Raw genomic sequence first — 20,678 nt, forward strand, 5'->3', positions numbered from 1 at the left:
AGAGTCACTTCTGCTTCTGAGGATAAGTTTATCCGAGTCACCAGCCTCAGAATTTGCAGGTTAACAGCAGCTCAGATTAGAGACCAGGTCAATGTCACACAGAGTTCTAGCAGCAGACACATCTCTATAACAGCTGTTAAGAGGAGACTTTGTGCAGCAGGCCTTCATGGTAAAATAGCTGCTAGGAAACCACTGTTAAGGACAGGAAACAAGCAGAAGAGACTTGTTCGGGCTAAAGAACACAAGGAATGGACATCAGACCAGTTGGAAATCTGCACTTTGGTCTGATGAGTCCAAATTTGAGATCTTTGGTTCCAACCACCGTGTCTTTGTGCGACGCAGAAAAGGTAAACGGATGGACTCTACATGCCTGGTTCCCACCGTGAAGCATGGAGAAGGAGGTGTGATGGTGTGGGTGTGCTTTGCTTGTGACACTGTTGGGGATTTATTCAAAATTGAAGGCATACTGAGCCAGCATGGCTACCACAACATCTTGCAGCAGCATGCTATTCCATCCGGTTTGCATTTAGTTGGTCCATCATTTATTTTTCAACAGGACAATGACCCCAAACACACCTCCAGGCTGTGTAAGGGCTATTTGACCAAGAAGGAGAGTGATGGGGTGCTACGCCAGATGACCTTGCCTCCACAATCACCAGACCTGAACCCAATCGAGATGATGGTTTGGGGTGAGCTGGACCGCAAAGTGAAGGCAAGGGCCAACAAGTGCTAAGCATCTCTGGGAACTCCTTCAAGATTGTTGGAAGACCATTCCCGGTGACTACCTCTTGAAGCTCATCAAGAGAATGCCAAGAGTTTGCAAAGCAGTCATCAAAGCAAAAGGTGGCTACTTTGAAGAACCTAGAATATAAGACATAATTTCAGTTGTTTCACACTTTTTTGTTAAGTATATAATTCCACATGTGTTAATTCATAGTTTTGATGCCTTCAGTGTGAATGTACAATTTTCATAGTTATGAAAATACAGGAAAATCTTTAAATAAGAAGGTGTGTCCAAACTTTTGGTGTGTACTGTACATAATATAGCACTTAATCAATGTTCTATGGTAGTAAAGCAGTTCCAGTTTTCTAGATGTACCATTCTAAACAATCGAGAATGCAGCTTTATATTTTCTTTGAACTGTTATGTTAGCTGGCACCTATTCACACTAGTTGAGATGTGCTGGTCATTTTTTTCTGCTTATAGAGTGCCAGAATAGTAGGTGTTTGGTATGGATGCCGAATTTTACTGTTTGAGTTTGCCCATCTCTAATTCCAATACATAGGGAAAAAACACAGGCAAAAAACACATAAAAATGCAAGTAAAAGATACTGTACAAATATGCGCCTATTTTGTGCAGCATTTTAGACACATCTTTGAGGCAGAAATGTAAGCAACAAGTACTTAATGTGTGCACACACCCTAGCGCTATGTTCACATGCAGTATTTTTTGTTGCAGTTCTTGCTGCATTTTTTCTGCAGCTAAAACCTGCTCTATTTGCATTAAAATCGCTGCATTCAAAACACTCGTTTTCCAGGCATTTTCCCTTAATTTTTTTTCCAAGTTTTTGGGTGTGAATTACATAGATGCTGTGTCTACAGTACATGTTTAACCCCTTTCTGACATCATGCATAATAGTACGCCAATGTCGGACACCCTCCCTTTGATGTGGGCTACGGTGGTGAGCCCACATTTTTCCAGGCACATGTCAGCTGTTTTGAACAGCTGACATATGCCCGGGACAGCCGCGGGTGGAATCGCGATCCACCCACGGCTATTAACCCCTTTAAATGCCCCTGTCAATCACTGACAGGGGCATTTAACACGCACTTCCAGCAATTGTGCCGGAAATCCGCCCATCGATGACCCTCATCACGTGATCGTGGGTCACCAATGGGTTGGCATGACAACCAGAGGTCTCCGGAAGACATCTATAGTTGTCACTGCCAGATTGCTATGAGCACCGCCCGGTGGTCGACACTCATAGCAAGTAATTCTGCTACATACAGGTGATCTGATCATCACCTGTATGTAGCAGAGCCGATCGAGTTATGGCAGCTTCTAGTCTCCCATAGAGACTATTGAAGCATGCCAAGAGTAAAAAAAAAATGTTTTAAAAAATAAAAGTTCAAATCACCCTCCTTTCTCCCCATTCATACAAAACAATAAAAAAATCATTCAGAATCACCTGATCTATCAATAAAAAACAGGATTAAACTGATCGCTAAATGGCGTAGCGAGAAAAAAAGTCAATAGCAATAACAATAGCTATATTGGCTTGTCCTGATGAAGAAATTGTATTCTTTGAAATGCATTGACGAATAAACTGCCTTAAATAAATGTGGCATCTCTCATCTTTCCGTCCACGGCACCGCAAAGTAACTGGGTTGGCATACAAGAGTAAAAGGAACTAAAACTCACCCAAGCCAAGACATTAACCGTAGGATACAAACATGTGTCAATTTTGGATCTCAAACACTGCTATATGCTTATATCATTAATTGTGATTTGTGTAAATTACTTGTACAAATATTTTGAATATTTTGTTGTAAATTCTTTAATATTTCTGCATACTATTTTAGAACGGTGATTGACATTGAATGTATTTGTCTATGCAATTCTGCTGCACGACGATCTGGCTTTTGATGATTCTCCAGCATCCTTGACCTTACACCAGATGTGTCACTTTGACACCATTGACCTGTCAACATTTTTGCATAATGAATTAGTTGACATTCTCCTCTGGACATTTTGGTAGATGAAACCCTAACCCTTTACATTCTGCACTGTAGAAACCTCACAGAACAAGCTTTTAAGGTCTACTGTTTTGCAGTTTATTTAATATTAGAGGTTGATGCCTTTCCTAAGTACCTGCAATACAATACAAATACAATACAGGAGAGACCGCAGCCTGTTATTCATGGACGACCCATCACTTAGGACAATGTGCTCTGAAGAAAACCTGTCACCTTCCATTTTTATCTTAATCAGTTATCTTAATTGCAGTCTAATATTCTCTTTTCCCTTTTTTAATAGAATCTGTTGGAGGGACACAATACAATCTTGATGCAGGGCGTACTTCTGTGACTCAAGCTCTGGGAGAAAAGAGAGGCTTATGGTAAGGTAAGCATATTTCTGCACCAACTGACCAAATGATGCCACAATGGAAAGGTGCCATTTTGTTTGCCATTGTAATTGTCCATACAAGAACAATAAGCATTAACCCCTTTACCCCAAGGGTGGTTTGCACGTTAATGACCGGGCCAATTTTTACAATTCTGACCACTGTCCCTTTATGAGGTTATAACTCTGGAACGCTTCAACAGATCCCGGTGATTCTGACACTGTTTTCTTATGACATATTGTACTTCATGATAGTGGTAAAATTTCTTTGATATTACCTACGTTTATTTGTGAAAAAAATGGAAATTTTGCAAAAATTTTGAAAATTTTGCAATTTTCCAAATTTGAATTTTTATGCAATTAAATCACAGAGATATGTCACACAAAATACTTAATAGGTAACATTTCCCATGTGTCTACTTTACATCAGCACAATTTTGGAACCCCCATTTTTTTTTGTTAGGGAGTTATAAGGGTTAAAAGTTGACAAGCAATTTCTCATTTTTACAACACCATTTTTTTTAGGGACCACATCTCATTTGAAGTCATTTTGAGGGGTCTATATGATAGAAAATAACCAAGTGTGACACCATTCTAAAAACTGCACCCCTCAATGTTGTCAAAACCACATTCAAAAAGTTTATTAACCCTTCAGGTGTTTCATAGGAATTTTTGGAATGTTTAAATAAAAATGAACATTTAACTTTTTTTCACAAAAAATTTACTTCAGCTCCAATTTGTTTTATTTTACCAAGGGTAACAGGAGAAAATGGACACCAAAAGTTGTTGTACAATTTTTCCTGAGTACGCCGATATGTGGGGGTAAACCACTGTTTGGGCGCATGGCAGAGCTCGGAAGCAAAGGAGCGCCATTTGACTTTTCAATGCAAAATTGACTGGAATTGAGATGGGATGTCATGTTGCGTTTGGAGAGCCCCTGATGTGCCTAAACATGGAAACCCCCCACAAATGACACTATTTTGGAAAGTAGACCCCCTAAGGAACTTATCTAGATGTGTGGTGAGCACTTTGACCCATTAAGTGATTCACAGAAGTTTATAATGCAGAGCCGTAAAAATAAAAAATCATATTTTTTCACAAAAATGATATTTTCGACCCCAATTTTTTATTTTCCCAAGGGTAAGAGAAGAAATTGTACCCCAAAAGTTGTTGTACAATTTGTCCTGAGTACGCTGATACCCCATATGTGGGGGTAAACCACTGTTTGGGCGCATGGGAGAGCTCGGAAGGGAAGGAGCGCCGTTTGACTTTTCAATGCAAAATTGACAGGAATTGAGATGGGACGCCGTGTTGCGTTTGGAGAGCCACTGATGTGCCTAAACATTGAAACCCCCCACAAGTTATACCATTTTGGAAAGTAGACCCCCTAAGGAACTCATATAGATGTGTTGTGAGAGCTTTGAACCCCCAAGTGTTTCACTACAGTTTATAACGCAGAGCCCTAAAAATAAAAATTATTTTATTTTCCACAAAAAATATTTTTTAGCCCCCAGTTTTGTATTTTTTTCAAGGGTAACAGTTGAAATTAGACCCCAAAAGTTGTTGTCCAATTTGTCCTGAGTACGCTGATACCCCAAATGTGGGGGGGAACCACCGTTTGAGCGCATGGCAGAGCTCTGAAGAGAAGGAGCGTCATTTGGAATGCAGACTTAGATGGATTGGTCTGCAGGCGTCACATTGCGTTTGCAGAACCCCTAATGTACCTAAACAGTAGAAACCCCCCACAAGTGACCCCATATTGGAAACTAGACCCCCCAAGGAACTTATCTAGATGTGTTGTGAGAACTTTGAACCCCCAAATGTTTCACTACAGTTTATAATGCAGAGCCGTGAAAATAAAAAAATCATTTTTTTTCCACAAAAATTATTTTTTAGCCCCCAGTTTTGTATTTTCCCAAGGGTAACAGGAGAAATTGGACCCCAAAAGTTGTTGTCCAATGTGTCCTGAGTACGCTGATACCCCATATCTTGGGGTAAACCCCTGTTTGGGTGCACTGGAGAGCTCGGAAGGGAAGGAGCACTGTTTTACTTTTTCAATGCAGAATTGGCTGGAATTGAGATCGGACGCCATGTCGCGTTTGGAGAGCCCCTGATGTGCCTAAACAGTGGAAACCCCCCAATTATAACTGAAACCATAATCCAAACATATCTTTAACCCTAATCCCAACGGTAACCCTAACCACAACCCTAACCCTGACACACCCCTAATCCTAATCCCAAACCTATTCCCAACCATAAATGTAATCCAAACCCTAACCCTAACTTTAGCCCCAACCCTAACCCTAACTTTAGCCCCAACCCTAACTGTAGCCTTAACCCTAGCCCCAACCCTAGCCCTAACCCTAGCCCTAACCCTAGCCCTGGCCCTAACCGTAGCCGTAACCCTAGCCCTAACCCTATCCCTAGCCCTAACCCTAATGGGAAAATAGAAAAAATACATTTTTTTAATTTTTTAATTTTTCGCTAACTCAGGGGGTGATGAAGGGGGGTTTGATTTACTTTTATAGGAGTTTTTTTAGCGGATTTTTATGATTGGCAGCCGTCACACACTGAAAGACGCTTTTTATTGCAAAAAATATTTTTGAGAGCTATAATTTTTCCCATATTATAGTCCACAGAGTCATGTGAGGTCTTGTTTTTTGCGGGACGAGTTGACGTTTTTATTGGTAACATTTTCAAGCACATGACATTTTTTGATCGCTTTTTATTCCGATTTTTGTGAGGCAGAATGACCAAACACCAGCTATTCATGAATTTCTTTTGGGGGAGGCGTTTATACCGTTCCGCATTTGGTAAAATGGATAAAGCAGTTTTATTCTTCGGGTCAGTACGATTACAGCGATACCTCATTTATATCATTTTTTTATGTTTTGGCGCTTTTATACGATAAAAACTATTTTATAAAAAAATAATTATTTTTGCATCGCTTTTTTCTGAGGACTATAACTTTTTTAGTTTTTCTTTGATGATGCTGTATGGCAGCTCATTTTTTTGCTGGACAAGATGACGTTTTCAGCGGTACCATGGTTATTTATATCTGTCTTTTTGATCGCGTGTTATTCCACTTTTTGTTTGGCGGTATGATAATAAAGCGGTTTTCTGCCTCTTTTTTTTTTTTTGCAGTGTTCACTGAAGGGGTTAACTAGTGGGACAGTTTTGTAGGTCGGGTCGTTACGGACGCGGCGATACTAAATATGTGTACTTTTATTGTTTTTTTATTATTTAGATAAAAAAATGTATTTATAGGAACAATATATTATTTTTTTTTGGAATTTTTTTTTTACACATGTAAAAAAAATTTTTTTCTACACTATAACATTGCCCCAGGGGGGCATCATGTTATAGTGTAAGATCGCTGATCTGACACTTTGCTGTGCACTGTGTCAGATCGGCAATCTGACGTGCACAGATCCAGGCTTCTCGGCGCCTGCTCTGAGCAGGCGCTGTGAAGCCACCTCCCTGCAGGACCCGGATGCCGCGGCCATTTTGGATCAGGGCCTGCTGCAGTGAGGAGGAGGTAAGAGACCCTCGGAGCAACGCGATCACATCACGTTGCTCCGGGGGTCTCAGGGAAGCACGCAGGGAGCCCCCTCCCTGCGCGATGCTTCCCTATACCGCTGGAACACTGCGATCATGTTTGATCGCAGTGTGCCGGGGGTTAATGTGCCGGGGGCGGGCCGTGACCACTCCTGGCACATGTTGCCGGATGTCAGCTGCGATAGTCAGCTGACACCCGGCCGCGATCGGCCGCGCTCCCCCCGTGAGCGTGGCCGATCGCATATGACATACTACGTCTAATGTCAGAAAGGGGTTAAGGACATTTTTCATATCTACCGTAAGTTTTTTAGTCCAAAGGTTTGGAATGTGGAAAATAATAAAATCAGTCCATGGCCGTATTCACGCAGCAGTGACCTTTTTCTCGGTCTTTAAAAAACTGACCGTTTTCATCAGTTTGCTGGATAAAGATTTATTAAATTTTTGCTCAGTGCATCCATTCTCTCCATCAGTGACAACTACCATTTTTTCTTATGCAACAAGAAAAAGAGATGGAGATTTCCCTAACTTCTAGCAACCAGTCTGTGAATAATAGAGGGTATAGAGTCTGTGTACTGATCCTTTTTTCAGTAATCCATTTACTTGAAGGTCTCTGTCTCTACATCATGCTGCTCTCAGATTATTTGGCAAAAACCTGCTGACAGATTCCATGAAACACAAGAAAAATGCTTATGATCTTACCATGTCTGCATGTGGGGTCCTGTTGGGGATTCTCAACTTTTTTTAAATAGAGGAAAACTTCACATCCTCAGATTTTATTAAAAGACGTTGCTTCTTTATTGGAAATCAACAGGGAATAGATCAAGACTTAAAATCCACATGACGCGTTATAGTATTCACTGTCGTGTTTCCGGCGTGTCTGCGCACATATTCAAAGTCATTCTACAAATAAGGGAGCAGAGGTGACTGAAAAGTAGTGAATACCATGGCCATGTCTCGTGGATTTTATTATATACCCTAAAGATCACCAGTAAGGATGTAACATCTTTTTAGAATTGGAGTAAAATGACACATCCACAGATTTCATTAAAAGTATGAACCCCAAGCCTTGATGAATTCCCCTCTAAGGCTTATATTTGCCCATTTTAAATACTGTGCACAAAAATCTGTGAAAAAGAAGAACGGTGGCACGTTCTCCGAGGGATATTGTGGATAACTCCTATACTGCTACGGCATATCAGATATTGGAATATAACAAGTATTTGATAGGAAAGACATCGGCTGCAGTGCCGTTCAGTCACTTACCCGGCTCATACTATCATTCACATACATAATCTTTTTAGCCATATAATCCTATATTGTACATGTCTATAATACTCTTATCTATTTAATCCTTTCCTCTCCCTACGTAATCCAGTTATCTATATTGAATCTAACCTCTATCTGTTATTTATTGATTTTTCCATAAAGCATCTATGAAGTCCAGCAATGTTTCCAGAGAAATAATATATTCCTCAGCATTAGATTGCCCTAGCTCCAGCCTGCAGACAGTCTAATTACTGCTTGTATTGCTGTTCCTATGGCTGTGAAACGTGTGGGGGTGAAGAATGGATGACCATTGACAATTATTAATATTGTGTAACTCATCCGTGATTTCTATCAGACAAATATTCAATTAAATATGGTATTAATGTGGTGGCTGTAGATTGATTTGTAGACAGAGCAGACTCAAATGACCTTCAGGCAAATTAAGACAAAGATAAGTATGAATACCAGGATTAGGATCCATGGAGTCCAGGAACGACACATTTCCTGTGTCCACTAGGCATGTATCGTAAGTTATAGAGAGAAACAGTGACCAACGAAAAGTAATTATACAGAATCAATCGGCATAAGTGTGAGTAAGAGATAATGGATTGCCTGAAGTCTGCTTTGTGTCCAATTTACCAAGAATTAGGTCACGGAAGGCTATTCCTGGATTTCTCTAGGTAACTACCTGGTTCTTACTCACCATTTTGCTATAAACCGACTAAAGATGGGATTACATTTTTTTTAAATAATTGGAAATTTTTTTTTGCAAAGTTTGATGCAATTGTAAGTATGAATTGTGACTTAAAGATAAAGAATACACTGCGTGCAGAATTATTAGGCAAGTTGTATTTTAGAGTATTATTTTTATTATTGATCAACAACTATGTTCTCAATCAACTCAAAAGACTCATAAATATCAAAGCTTAATATTTTTGGAAGTTGGAGTGAGGTTTTTTAGATTTGGCTATCTTAGGAGGATATCTGCTTGTGCAGATAACTATTACTAGGCAGAATTATTAGGCAACTTAATAAAAACAAATATATTCCCATCTCACTTGTTTATTTTCACCAGGTAAACCAATATAACTGCACAAAATTTAGAAATAAACATTTCTGACAAGCAAAAACAAAACCCCCCAAAATTAGTGACCTTTCTTTATGATAACACTCAACAGCCTTCCATCCATAGATTCTGTCAGTTGCTTGATCTGTTTACGATCAACATTGCGTGCAGCAGCCACCACAGCCTCCCAGACACTGATCCGAGAGGTGGACTGTTTTCCCTCCCTGTAGATCTCACATTTTATGAGGGACCACAGGTTCTCCATGGGGTTCAGATCAGGTGAACAAGGGGGCCATGTCATTATTTTTTCTTCTTTGAGACCTTTACTGGCCAGCCATGCTGTGAAGTAGTTGGAGGCATGTGATGGAGCATTGAGCATTGTCCTGCATGAAAATCATGTTTTTCTTGAACAATACCGACTTCTTCCTGTACCACTCCTTGAAGAAGTTGTCTTCCAGAAACTGGCAGTAGGTCTGGGAGTTGAGCTTCACTCCATCCTCAACCCAAAAAGGTCCCACAAGTTCATCTTTTATAATACCAGCGCATACCAATACCCCACCTCCACCTTGCTGACATCTGAGTCTGAGTGGAGCTCTCTGCCCTTTACTGATCCAGCCTCTGACCCATCCATCTGGCCCATCAAGAGTCCCTCTCATTTCATCAGTGCATAAAACCTTTGAAAAGTCAGTCTTAAGATATTTCTTGGCCCAGTCTTTTCCAAAGGAAAGAAAGTTGCCTAATAATTAAGCACACCTTATATAGGGTTTTGATGTCTTTAGACAACACCCCTCCTCATTACAGAGATGCACATCACCTGATTTACTTAAAGAGTGGTTGGCTCTCAAGCCTGAACAGCTTGGAGTAGGACAACATGTATAAAAAGTATCATATGATCAAAACAACAACTTGCCTAATAATTCTGCACGCAGTGTATTTGTAGTTTTTACAGTTTTTTAAGGGAACCTGACATCCGATACATGCTTCCCGATCCACGGGCAGCCTGTATAACACATTGGCTTCAACATTACAGACAGATATGTTTGACTCTGAAACACTGCGGCATTTATGGCTGTAATGGTGAAGCCACTGTCCATGCCGCCAATCGAACAGAAAACCCACAGCACCAAACAGTGTGGATTTTGATGTTGATTTAGATTTTGCTGCTGATTTCCCTGCATAAAACAGCGCAATATGTAGAGAAAATACAGAGTAATGCACTATATTAACTTCATCTCTCATTTCTATTTCTCTCTTTTTTGTTTTCTGATGTCTTTGCACTACTCAGCATCCTGCAATGATGCCTCGGTTACATTGGTCTTGATATCATCACAGAAGCCTAAGACTGGCAGCAGTTGCAGGGAATCAAGCAGAATGCCAGGGCATGTTAATGTAGTGGTTCTTTTATATTTTTTAAAACTTTGATTTCCCCATTAAGCTGATTAGGAAAAATCTGCAACTACTTGTAGATGTAGATATTGTCAGGTTTCCGGTTTGCATAGGAACCCACTAGGACCCTGAAATTGTGCATTGTAGGTGCTGATGAGTTGACAGATGGAGCGCTCTCCCTCTGGCAAACTCCTTATCTGTTGCTGATAAACTCTTAATGCGCTGACAGTGGCACATGAGGGGTTAAACTGCTAGGATTGGGAAGAACGCCGGCCCTAGCAGATACAGCAGGCTTGGGTATATCAGTCGGGCTCCTACAGTTGATTGCATACGCACAAATGCAGTAGTGAGCAATCAGCATGACAAACATATCTGATGTGTGCTCATGATCAAAATGTAAGGGGTTAAAAGCCAATATTTGTCCATAATATGTCCGCAGCATGTAAGTGACATTTGGTCATGTCTACCACTTTCTTTCAACTGCATTTAGCTTCAAATTTCACATCTGCAAATTCAGATGGAAATGTCATATGTGTCTTATAAGCATGGGTATAACCTATAGGACTTTTACTTATCAAAAGATTGGGCTTGGGATCACTTCTGACCATTCATTGCATTCTGTATACTCTCTAATTAAAAGGTGGTCATGTTTGTACACAATTTGTAGTCTTTAACAATTCCTAAGAGTTATAAACGAAATATAACATAGTGGGGAAAAAAAGTATTTAGTCAGCCACAAATTGTGCAAGTTCTCCCACTTAAAAAGATGAGAGAGGCCTGTAATTGACATCATAGGTAGACCACAACTATGAGAGTCAAAATGAGAAAAATCCAGAAAATCACCTTGTCTGATTTGGCAAGATTTATTTTTACAAATTATAGTGGAAAATAACTATTTGGTCATCTGAAAACATGCAAGATTTCTGGCTCTCACAGACCTGTAACTTCTTCCTTAAGAGGCTCCTCTGTCCTCCACTCATTACCTGCAGTAATGGCACCTGTTTGAACTTGTTATCAGTAAAAAAGACACCTGTCCAGAACCTTAAACAGTCACACTCCAAACTCCAATATGGTGAAGACTAAAGAGCTGTCGAAGGACACCAGAAACAAAATTATAACATGCACCAGGCTGGGAAGACTGAATCTGCAATAGGCAAGCAGCTTGGTGTGATGAAATCAACTGTAGGAGAAATAATAAGAAAATGGAAGACCGTGGGGTAAAAATGATCGCAAGAACGCTGAGCAAAAATCCCAGAACCACACGGGGGGACATAGTGAATGACCTGCATAAAGCTGGGACCACCGTAACAAAGGCTACCATCAGTAACACACTACGCCACCAAGGACTCAGATCTTGCAGTGCCAGATGTGTCCCACTACTTAAGCCAGTTCATGTCCGGGCCCGTCTGAAGTTTGCTAAAGAGCATTTGGATTATCCAGAAGAGTATTGGGAGAATGTTATATGGTCTGATGAAACCAAAGTAGAACTGTTTGGTAGAAACAAAACTCATTGTATTTGTAGGAGACAGAATGATGAATTGCATCTAAAGAACACCATACCTACTGTGAAGCATGGGGGTGGCAATATCATGCTTTGGGGCTGTTTCTCTGCAAAGGGACCAGGACGACTGATCTGTATACATAAAAGAATGAATGGGGCCATGTATTGTGAGATTTTGAGTGCAAACCTCCGTCCATCAGCAAGGGCATTGAAAATAAAACGTGTATGGGTCTTGATAATGATCCCAAGTACACCACCAGGGCAATGAAGGAGTGGCTTCGTAAGAAGCATATGAGGGTCCTGGAGTGGCCTAGTCAGTCTCCAGATCTCAACTTCATAAAAAAAACCTTTGGAGGGAGATGAAAGTCCATGTTGCTCAGCGCCAGGCCCAAAACATCAATGCTCTAGAGGAGATCTGCATGGAGGAATAGGCCAACATACCACCAACAGTGTGTGACAACCTTATGAAGACTTACAGAAAACATTTGACCTCTGTCATTGCCAACAAAATACATAGCTAAATATTGAGATTAACTTTTGTTAATGACCAAATGTTTATTTTCCACCATAATTTGCAAAATAAATCTTGCTAAATCAGACAAGGTGATTTTCTGGATTTGTTTTCTCCTTTTGGCTCTCATGTCAATTACAGGCCTTTCTCATCTTTTTAAGTGGGAGAACTTGCACAATTGGTGGCTGACTACATAATTTATTTCCCCACCGTATGTGTAATGACTGTTTTATAACTATATATGTTGCTAACATCAGTTCAAAAACATGCCTGGAGACACTCAAGCTAAACCTAAAAAGAAAACTAACCATGTATGATATACAGTATATTACTACCAGATATTTTGTTATTTGTTGGCAACACTGACATATTTGATATTGCTCACCAAATCAGAAATAAAATCTTCTATGCTGCATTCCTATAAAAAAAACAGTTATGTGCAGAGTTAAATACCATATACAGTATATGCATATGAAAACCCTACATGAGTATTTTTTTTCTTAATAGCTGACTTGATGTTTCGGTGATTAGGAGTTGATTTCCCATGTGAAAGCAAATAATGACATCTACAGATAAGTCTAGCTTAATATTAAATCTATCAATTAATGTTCTTGGCATCGGCATTGTCTTCAATCACTGCACTATTGCTGTCACATACATCTCCTTGTACTGTCAGAATAGCATTGTCCTTGAGCTGAGCTGGAGTTGACCACTTTCCCAGTCTGAAGCTGGGCATACACATTTATCCCAACCCACCATACACATCCTCGCTCAGTTCTTTGCAACCTTTGTGTTTTTACACTTAAGGCCCCGTCACACACAGCAACGCTGCAGCGATACAGACAACGATGCTGATCGCTGCAGCGTCGCTGTTTTGTCGCTGTGTGGTCGCTGGGGAGCTGTCACACAGACAGCTCTCTCCAGCGACCAACGATCAGGGGAACGACTTCGGCATCGTTGAAACTGTCTTCAACTATGTCGAAGTCCCCCTGCAGCACCCGGGTAACCAGGGTAAACATCGGGTTACTAAGCGCAGGGCCGCGCTTAGTAACCCGATGTTTACCCTGGTTACCAAAAAAAACAAACAGTACATACTCACCATCTGATGTCCGTCAGGTCCCTTGCCGTCTGCTTCCTGCTCTGACTGAGTGCCGCCGTACAGTGAGAGCAGAGCGCAGCGGTGACGTTACCGCTGTGCTGTACTTTCACTTTCACTTTGCGGCGCTCAGTCAGTGTGGGAAGCAGACGGCAAGGGACCTGACGGACATCAGATGGTGAGTATGTACTGTTTGTTTTTTTTCACATTTACGCTGGTAACCAGGGTAAACATCGGGTTACTAAGCGCGGCCCTGCGCTTAGTAACCCGATGTTTACCCTGGTTACCAGTGAAGACATCGCTGGATCGGTGTCACACACACCGTTTCAGCGATGTCAGCGGGACCTCAACGATCAAAAATCGGCCCAGGCCGTTCCGACACGACCAGCGATCTCGCAGCAGGGGCCTGATCGCTAGTACGTGTCACACATAGCGAGATCGCTACTGAGGTCGCTGTTGCGTCACAAAACTTGTGACTCAGCAGCGATCTCACTATGTGAGACGGGGCCTTTACACTAATAATAATCTGTTAGTTTTACAGGTAGTAGACAGTGAATACCTGCTCAGTACAATTCTTGATTATCATCACATCAAAGCTGCTTATCCTGACCAATGGTTTTCTGTTTTATAAGTAAGATGACGTAATAAATACATGACCGACGAGAGGATGATCATATTAGAAATGGCTAGCATGCGTGATATGTACCAGCACCTGAGAAAAAGTGGTACTATTTGCTCTGTTCCCAGGCGTCAGGTGCTGAAGATGGCTCTCATCATTGCCTCTTTGTCTGCCTAAGATCAGCCCGACCAGGTGACAATGATGGGAGTCGTATTCAGCACCTACTGTGTACTTTGTGTGTAAAATTAAGAATTTAAAAAAAATTGGCATGGGCTGTAGCATATGGGAAAGCCCATAGCTGGGAGCTGATGGTACTAATCTGGGAAAGGGGACAGTATCCCAAAAGGTTACCAGGCTATTATTAACAGCTCACAGTTCTTTGCTTAGTTTTTACTGGTTAATTTATGGGGGGACCCCAGAAAAAAAATGATGTAGGGTCCCCTTTTACAGTCGTGGCCAAAAGTATTCACACCCCTGCAATTCTGTCAGATAATACTCAGCTTCTTCCTGAAAACGATTGCAAACACAAATTCTTTGGTATTATTATCATCATTTAATTAGTCTTAAATGAAAAAAACACAAAAGAGAATGAAGCAAAAAGCAAAACATTGATCATTTCACACAAAACTCCAAAAATGGGCCAGACAAAAGTATTGGCACCCTCAGCCTAATACTTGGTTGCACAACCTTTAGCCAAAATAACTGCGACCAACCACTTCCGGTAACCATCAATGAGTTTCTTACAATGCTCAGCTGGAATTTTAGACCATTCTTCTTTGGCAAACTGCTCCAGGTCCCTGATATTTGAAGGGTGCCTTCTCCAAAATGCCATTTTTAGATCTCTCCACAGGTGTTCTATGGGATTCAGGTCTGGACTCATTGCTGGCCACCTTAGAAGTCTCCAGTGCTTTCTCTCAAACCATTTTCTAGTGCTTTTTGAAGTGTGTTTTGTGTCATTGTCCTGCTGGAAGACCCATGCCCTCTGAGGGAGACCCAGCTTTCTCACACTGGGCCCTACATTATGCTGCAAGATTTGTTGGTAGTCTTCAGACTTCATAATGCCATGCACACGGTCAAGCAGTCCAGTGCCAGAGGCAGCAAAGCCACCCCAAAACATCAGTGAACCTCCGCCATGTTTGACTGTAGGGACCGTGTTCTTTTTTTTGAATGCCTCTTTTTTTCTCCTGTAGACTCTTTGTTGATGCCTTTGCCCAAAAAGCTCTACTTTTGTCTCATCTGACCAGAGAACATTCTTTCAAAACGTTTTAGGCTTTTTCAGGTAAATTTTGGCAAACTCCAGCCTGACTTTTTTATGTCTCGGGGTAAGAAGTGAGGTCTTCCTGGGTCTCCTGCCATGCAGTCCCTTGTCATTCAGACGCCGACGGATAGTAAGGGTTGACACTGTTGTACCCTCGGACTGCAGGACAGCTTGAACTTGTTTGGATGTTAGTCGAGGTTCTTTATCCAACATCCACACAATCTTGTGTTGAAATCTCTTGTCAATTTTTCTTTTCCGTCCACATCTTGGGAGGTTAGCCACAGTGCCATGGGCTTTAAACTTCTTGATGACACTGCGCACGGTAGACACAGGAACATTCAGGTCTTTGGAGATGGACTTGTAGCCTTGAGATTGCTCATGCTTTCTCACAATTTGGTTTCTCAAGTCCTCAGATAGTTCTTTGGTCTCTTTTCTTTTCTCCATGCTCAATGTGGTACACATAAGGACACAGGACAGAGGTTGAGTCAACTTTAATCCATGTCAACTGGCTGCAAGTGTGATTTAGTTATTGCCAACACCTGTTAGGTGCCACAGGTAAGTTACAGGTGCTGTTAATTACACAAATTAGAGAAGCATCACATGATTTTTCGAACAGTGCCAATACTTTTGTCCACCCCCTTTTTTATGTTTGGTGTGGAATTATATTCAATTTGGCTTTAGAACAATTATTTTTGTGTTTTTTCATTTAAGACAAATTAAATGAAGATAATAATACCAAAGAATTTGTGTTTGCAATCATTTTCAGGAAGAAACTGAGTATTATCTGACAGAATTGCAGGGGGGTGAATACTTTTGGCCATGACTGTAAATTCAAACCAGCAAAGGCTAAACAGGCAGCTGTGGGTCGATATTAATAGCCTTGGAAAGGGACAGGGATATGGCTCTCTCCTTCCAGGCTACCAACATCAGCTCTCAGCCACCCCAGATATGATGCATCCGTAAGATGTGCAAAATCTGGCACTTAGCTCCACTCTTCCCACTTTCCCTGGTGTGGTAGAAAGTGGGGTAATAGGGTTAGGGTTAATGTCAGTTTTGTACTGTCAGCTGACACCAATTCCTAACCCCACCATCATATCATAAAAAAGACACAGCAAAAAAAGTCCTTTAATTTAAATAGACCCACCCACCCTCATTTTCCAATTTATTACTGTAAAAATGGAAATAATAAAAAAAAATTCCTCACCTGTCCGACGACAATCCATTTGTCCCACGAACAAGTCCAGCTCTGCTACATCTGGATTACATTGCTGAGCAATGGCATGATGTGACTGCTGAGCCATAAATCCATGACACACTGAGCTGAGTTTCAGTGACAAGCAGTAACGTCCTAGAGGTTACCGCCGGTCACTGCCAGTTGTTGCCACTCTCAGTTCACTGTGAGCAAACTGATGAACTGCCGTTATCTTCATTATATCACCACCGCACTGTGATTTTCTCACTGTGATAGTGGTGATCTCATTAAAGTCACTGCTGTTCATTGGGCCACTCACAATTAGCTGCTCATGGGAACCGCAGCTTCAGTGACCTGCACTTAACTTAAAAACGTCACCGCAAGTCACTGAAGCTGCGTTACAATTTATAGGGGGACCCTACTCCATTTTTTTCTGGGATCTCCATGTAGATTAACTAGTAAAGGCTAAGCAAACAGCTGTGAGCTGTTATATAATAGACTGGAACCATTTAGGGTTAATGGCCCCTTTCGCAGATTATAAATATCAGCCCCCAGCGATCAACTGCTGGTTATGAAAATTATGCGGGAGCCCACACCTTTTTGTTTTCAATAATTTACTTAAAAATGAAAAACAAATACAGAAAAAAACATCTATCTATCTATCTATCTATCTATCTATCTATCTATCTATCTATCTATCTATCTATCTATCTATCTATCTATCTACTGTATCTATCTATCTATCTACCTACAGTTGAAACCAGAAGTTTACATACACTATATAAAAAGACACATATGCATGCTTTTCTCACTATCTGACATGAAATCAGAAAAATGCCTTAAAACATTATCTCTCTCTCTCATTATTCTGGCATCTGGCAAATATTAATATTTATGGTAATCCTAATTGACCTAAAATGATAAAGGTTTATTCTGATTTCATGTCAGATATTGAGAAAAACATACATATGTGTCTTTTTATATTGTGTATGTAAACATTTGGTTTCAACTTTATCTGTATCTAGTTCCTCATAATAGTACGCCGATGTCGGACGCCCTCCTGACACATGTCAGCTGTTTTGAAAAGAGGAAAAGCCACGGGTGGAATCCACCCACCCGCGATCCACCCATGCAAATCCCACACATGCCTGGAGATAGGGGCATCCTCCTTTCTCCTAATATCCCCTATATGCTCCAAGATTTGTTTCCTAAATTGACGCCTGGTCTTACCCACATATGACTTCAGACTGGTTCTTTTGGCTAAATAAACAATACATTCAGTGTGACAGTTAAAAAATTCTCTATTATGATAAATTTTGTCTGTCGTATCACTCGTAAAAGTAGATCCCGTGCTCACAAAATCACATGCCCTACAGGACCCACATTTAAATGTACCAGTTGGTATAGCCCAATTCAGCCATGTGGGATCTGGTCTGTCCACATTCAGATGATAAATAATATATTCCACACATTTAGGGCTAAGTGCAATTAAGGCTAAGTGCACACGTTGCAGAATTGCCGGGAAATTTCCGCAGCAATTCTGAAACTCCTGCCGCAGTATATAACATGCGAAATTGGCATGCGTTTTCCCGCTAAACACTAGCGTTTTGCAAGTGTAATTAGCTTGCAGAATGCTAGCGTCTTCCAAGCGATTTGTAGCATCGCTTGGAAAACTGATTGACAGGTTGGTCACACTTGTCAAACATAGTGTTTGACAAGTGTGACCAACTTTTTACTATTGATGCTGCCTATGCATCATCAATAGTAAAAAGATAGAGTGTTAAAATAATTTAAAAAATCGTGATATTCTCACCTTCCGGCGCCCCCAGCAGGCTTCCCATTCCTCGCGATGCTCCGATCCCAGTAATGCTTTGCGGCATGACCCCAGATGACGTACTGGTCTCGCGAGATCGCTACGTCATCACAGGTCATTTTCGCAATACATTACTGGGACTGGAGCGTCGCGAGGAGCGGGAAGCCTGCCGGGGGACGCCGGAAGGTGAGAATATCATGATTTTTTTATTTTAATTTTTTTTTAACAATTGTATGGTACCCAGGGCCTGGAGGAGAGTCTCCTCTCCTCCACCCTGGGTACCATCTGCACATGATCCGCTTACTTCCCTCATGGTGGGCATAGCCCCATGGGGGAAGTAAGCGGATCAATGCATTTTTATGTGTGCGGAATCCCCGCGATTCCGCACAAAGAATGAACATGCTGCTTTTTTTCCAGAATGCGATTCCGCCGCAGAAAAAAACACAGCATGCGCACAAAAAATGCGGATTGCATTCTAAAAATAGGATGCTTAATGTGAGCGTTTTTTTGCTTTTTAATAGCTAAAAAACACGAAAAAACATGAACATGTGCACATAACCTAATATCTATGTGCTTTTGACCCTTGGGATTGATCTTTGTGGCTATAGTAAGGGAATTCTACACTTGTATATTCCTTTAAGGATGTAATATTGGGTTTTCCCATCCTTGACAGTTTAGTGTTTATTTTTACTAGACTCTATTAGTGTCCAATGCCTTAGTATTCCTCTATGGTGATGGGTAGACTGCTATGAATTACGGTGGACCGGTTAGATTATAATTTTATTATAGCACCCAGTGTTCCACATTCATGCGTCTTCTGCTGTAGGAGAAAAGTTACAAAATGGCACTTATATCCTTATATATCTGTTTCTTGGCAAAAGCATACTCCCAAAATCGGCTGGCGTTAGGGGCAGGCAGACTAGGCATCTGCCTAGGGCTGACGCTAGCCCAGGGGCTCCCAGCCCGTGGCATGTCACTAATAGAGGCACACTATGCAGCTGCCATGGGGCCTGTGAGTCTGGGGGGCACCCGGCACCAATGGAGCAGCAGAGGCAGAGCAGCGGGTCACCCCTGTGCCCTAAAGAGAAATGAATATTCACTGCTCCCCACACCTATAGTTCCTCCCACCTCTATGAACTGAAGCCAGTGCCAAGAGATGGAATAGACTTTGGGTGTGGGGAGCAGTTAATATTCATTTCACTTTAATAACAGGCGCAGTAGCCCCAGCCACAAGCTTCCCACTGCTGGGAGATCATGTATGCTCACTACTAAAGAAGAGGAATATTCACTGCTCTCCACTCCCATTGGCATGGAGAGCAGTGAATATTCATTTCACTTTAATAGCGAGCAGGGTTAATCGCAGTAGCCAGTTCCTGCAGCAGCAGCTGGGCCATCACTTGTGCCCCTACTGAAGATAATGAATATTCACTGCTCTCAATGCCCATAGTAGTGGAGAACCATGAATATTCATTTCCTTTAGTAGTGGGCACATGTGATTGCCCAGCTGCAGGAAGCTTGCGGCTGTGGCTAAAACTGTCTGCTATTAAAGTGAAATGAATATTCACTGCTCTCCACTTCTAGAGTCCTGTGCATGGGGAGCAGTGAGTTTTCCAGCAGCTGTCCTTGGCTTGTAAGCAGCACATGATATTACTGTCATGTGCTGCTTACAAGCTGAAATCAGCTGCTGGCGTCAGAACAGGATTCTGCAAGGGAGCGCAGGGGAGGTAAGTAGAATGGTTTATGTTTTGTTTTTTTTCCTTATGAGGGCCATGCATACCAGGATACATTATATTCTATGAGGGGGGCTGTATTATACTATATAAGGGGGGCTGAATTATACTATATGAAGGTTGCATTATATTCTTTGAGGGGGATACATTATATTCTATGAGGGGGCTACATTATATTCTATGAGGGAGGCTACATTATACCATATGGGGCTACATTATATTATACGGGGGGCTGCATTACATTATATGAGAGGTGCTGCATTATATTCTATGGGGGGCTGCATTATATTCTATTACAGGCTGCATTATAATCTATGGGGAGGCTGCATTATACTATATTGGGGCTACATTATATTCTATGGGGGCTGCATTATACCCTATGAGGGGGGCTGCATTATTCTATATAGGGGCTGCATTATATTCAATGGGGCAGCTACATTATATGCTATGGGGGACTGCATTATACTCTGAGGGGGTTATATTATGTTCCTTGAGGGGGCTACATTATATTCTATGAGGGGGCCACATTATATTCTATGAGGGGGCTGCATTATATT

The 20,678-nt window shown here is 41.4% G+C and overlaps 1 protein-coding gene across 2 annotated transcripts in view; it reads left to right on the forward strand.

The window, feature by feature from the left end:
• CPO (carboxypeptidase O) overlaps positions 1 to 20,678 on the forward strand; it is a 593,649-nt gene that overhangs the window by 251,694 nt on the left and 321,277 nt on the right. Inside the window, exon 3 of one of the 2 annotated variants that reach the window (XM_077275735.1) lies at positions 3,039 to 3,125. In XM_077275735.1, coding sequence (XP_077131850.1) covers positions 3,118 to 3,125 — 8 coding nt within the window. In that variant the 5' untranslated portion in view covers positions 3,039 to 3,117. The remainder of the gene's footprint in view (positions 1 to 3,038; positions 3,126 to 20,678) is intronic. The other variant, XM_077275733.1, reaches the window with a different exon arrangement.

Source organism: Ranitomeya variabilis, chromosome 7 (genome assembly GCF_051348905.1).
Source record: "Ranitomeya variabilis isolate aRanVar5 chromosome 7, aRanVar5.hap1, whole genome shotgun sequence".
In the NCBI taxonomy this organism is placed as follows: domain Eukaryota; kingdom Metazoa; phylum Chordata; class Amphibia; order Anura; family Dendrobatidae; genus Ranitomeya; species Ranitomeya variabilis.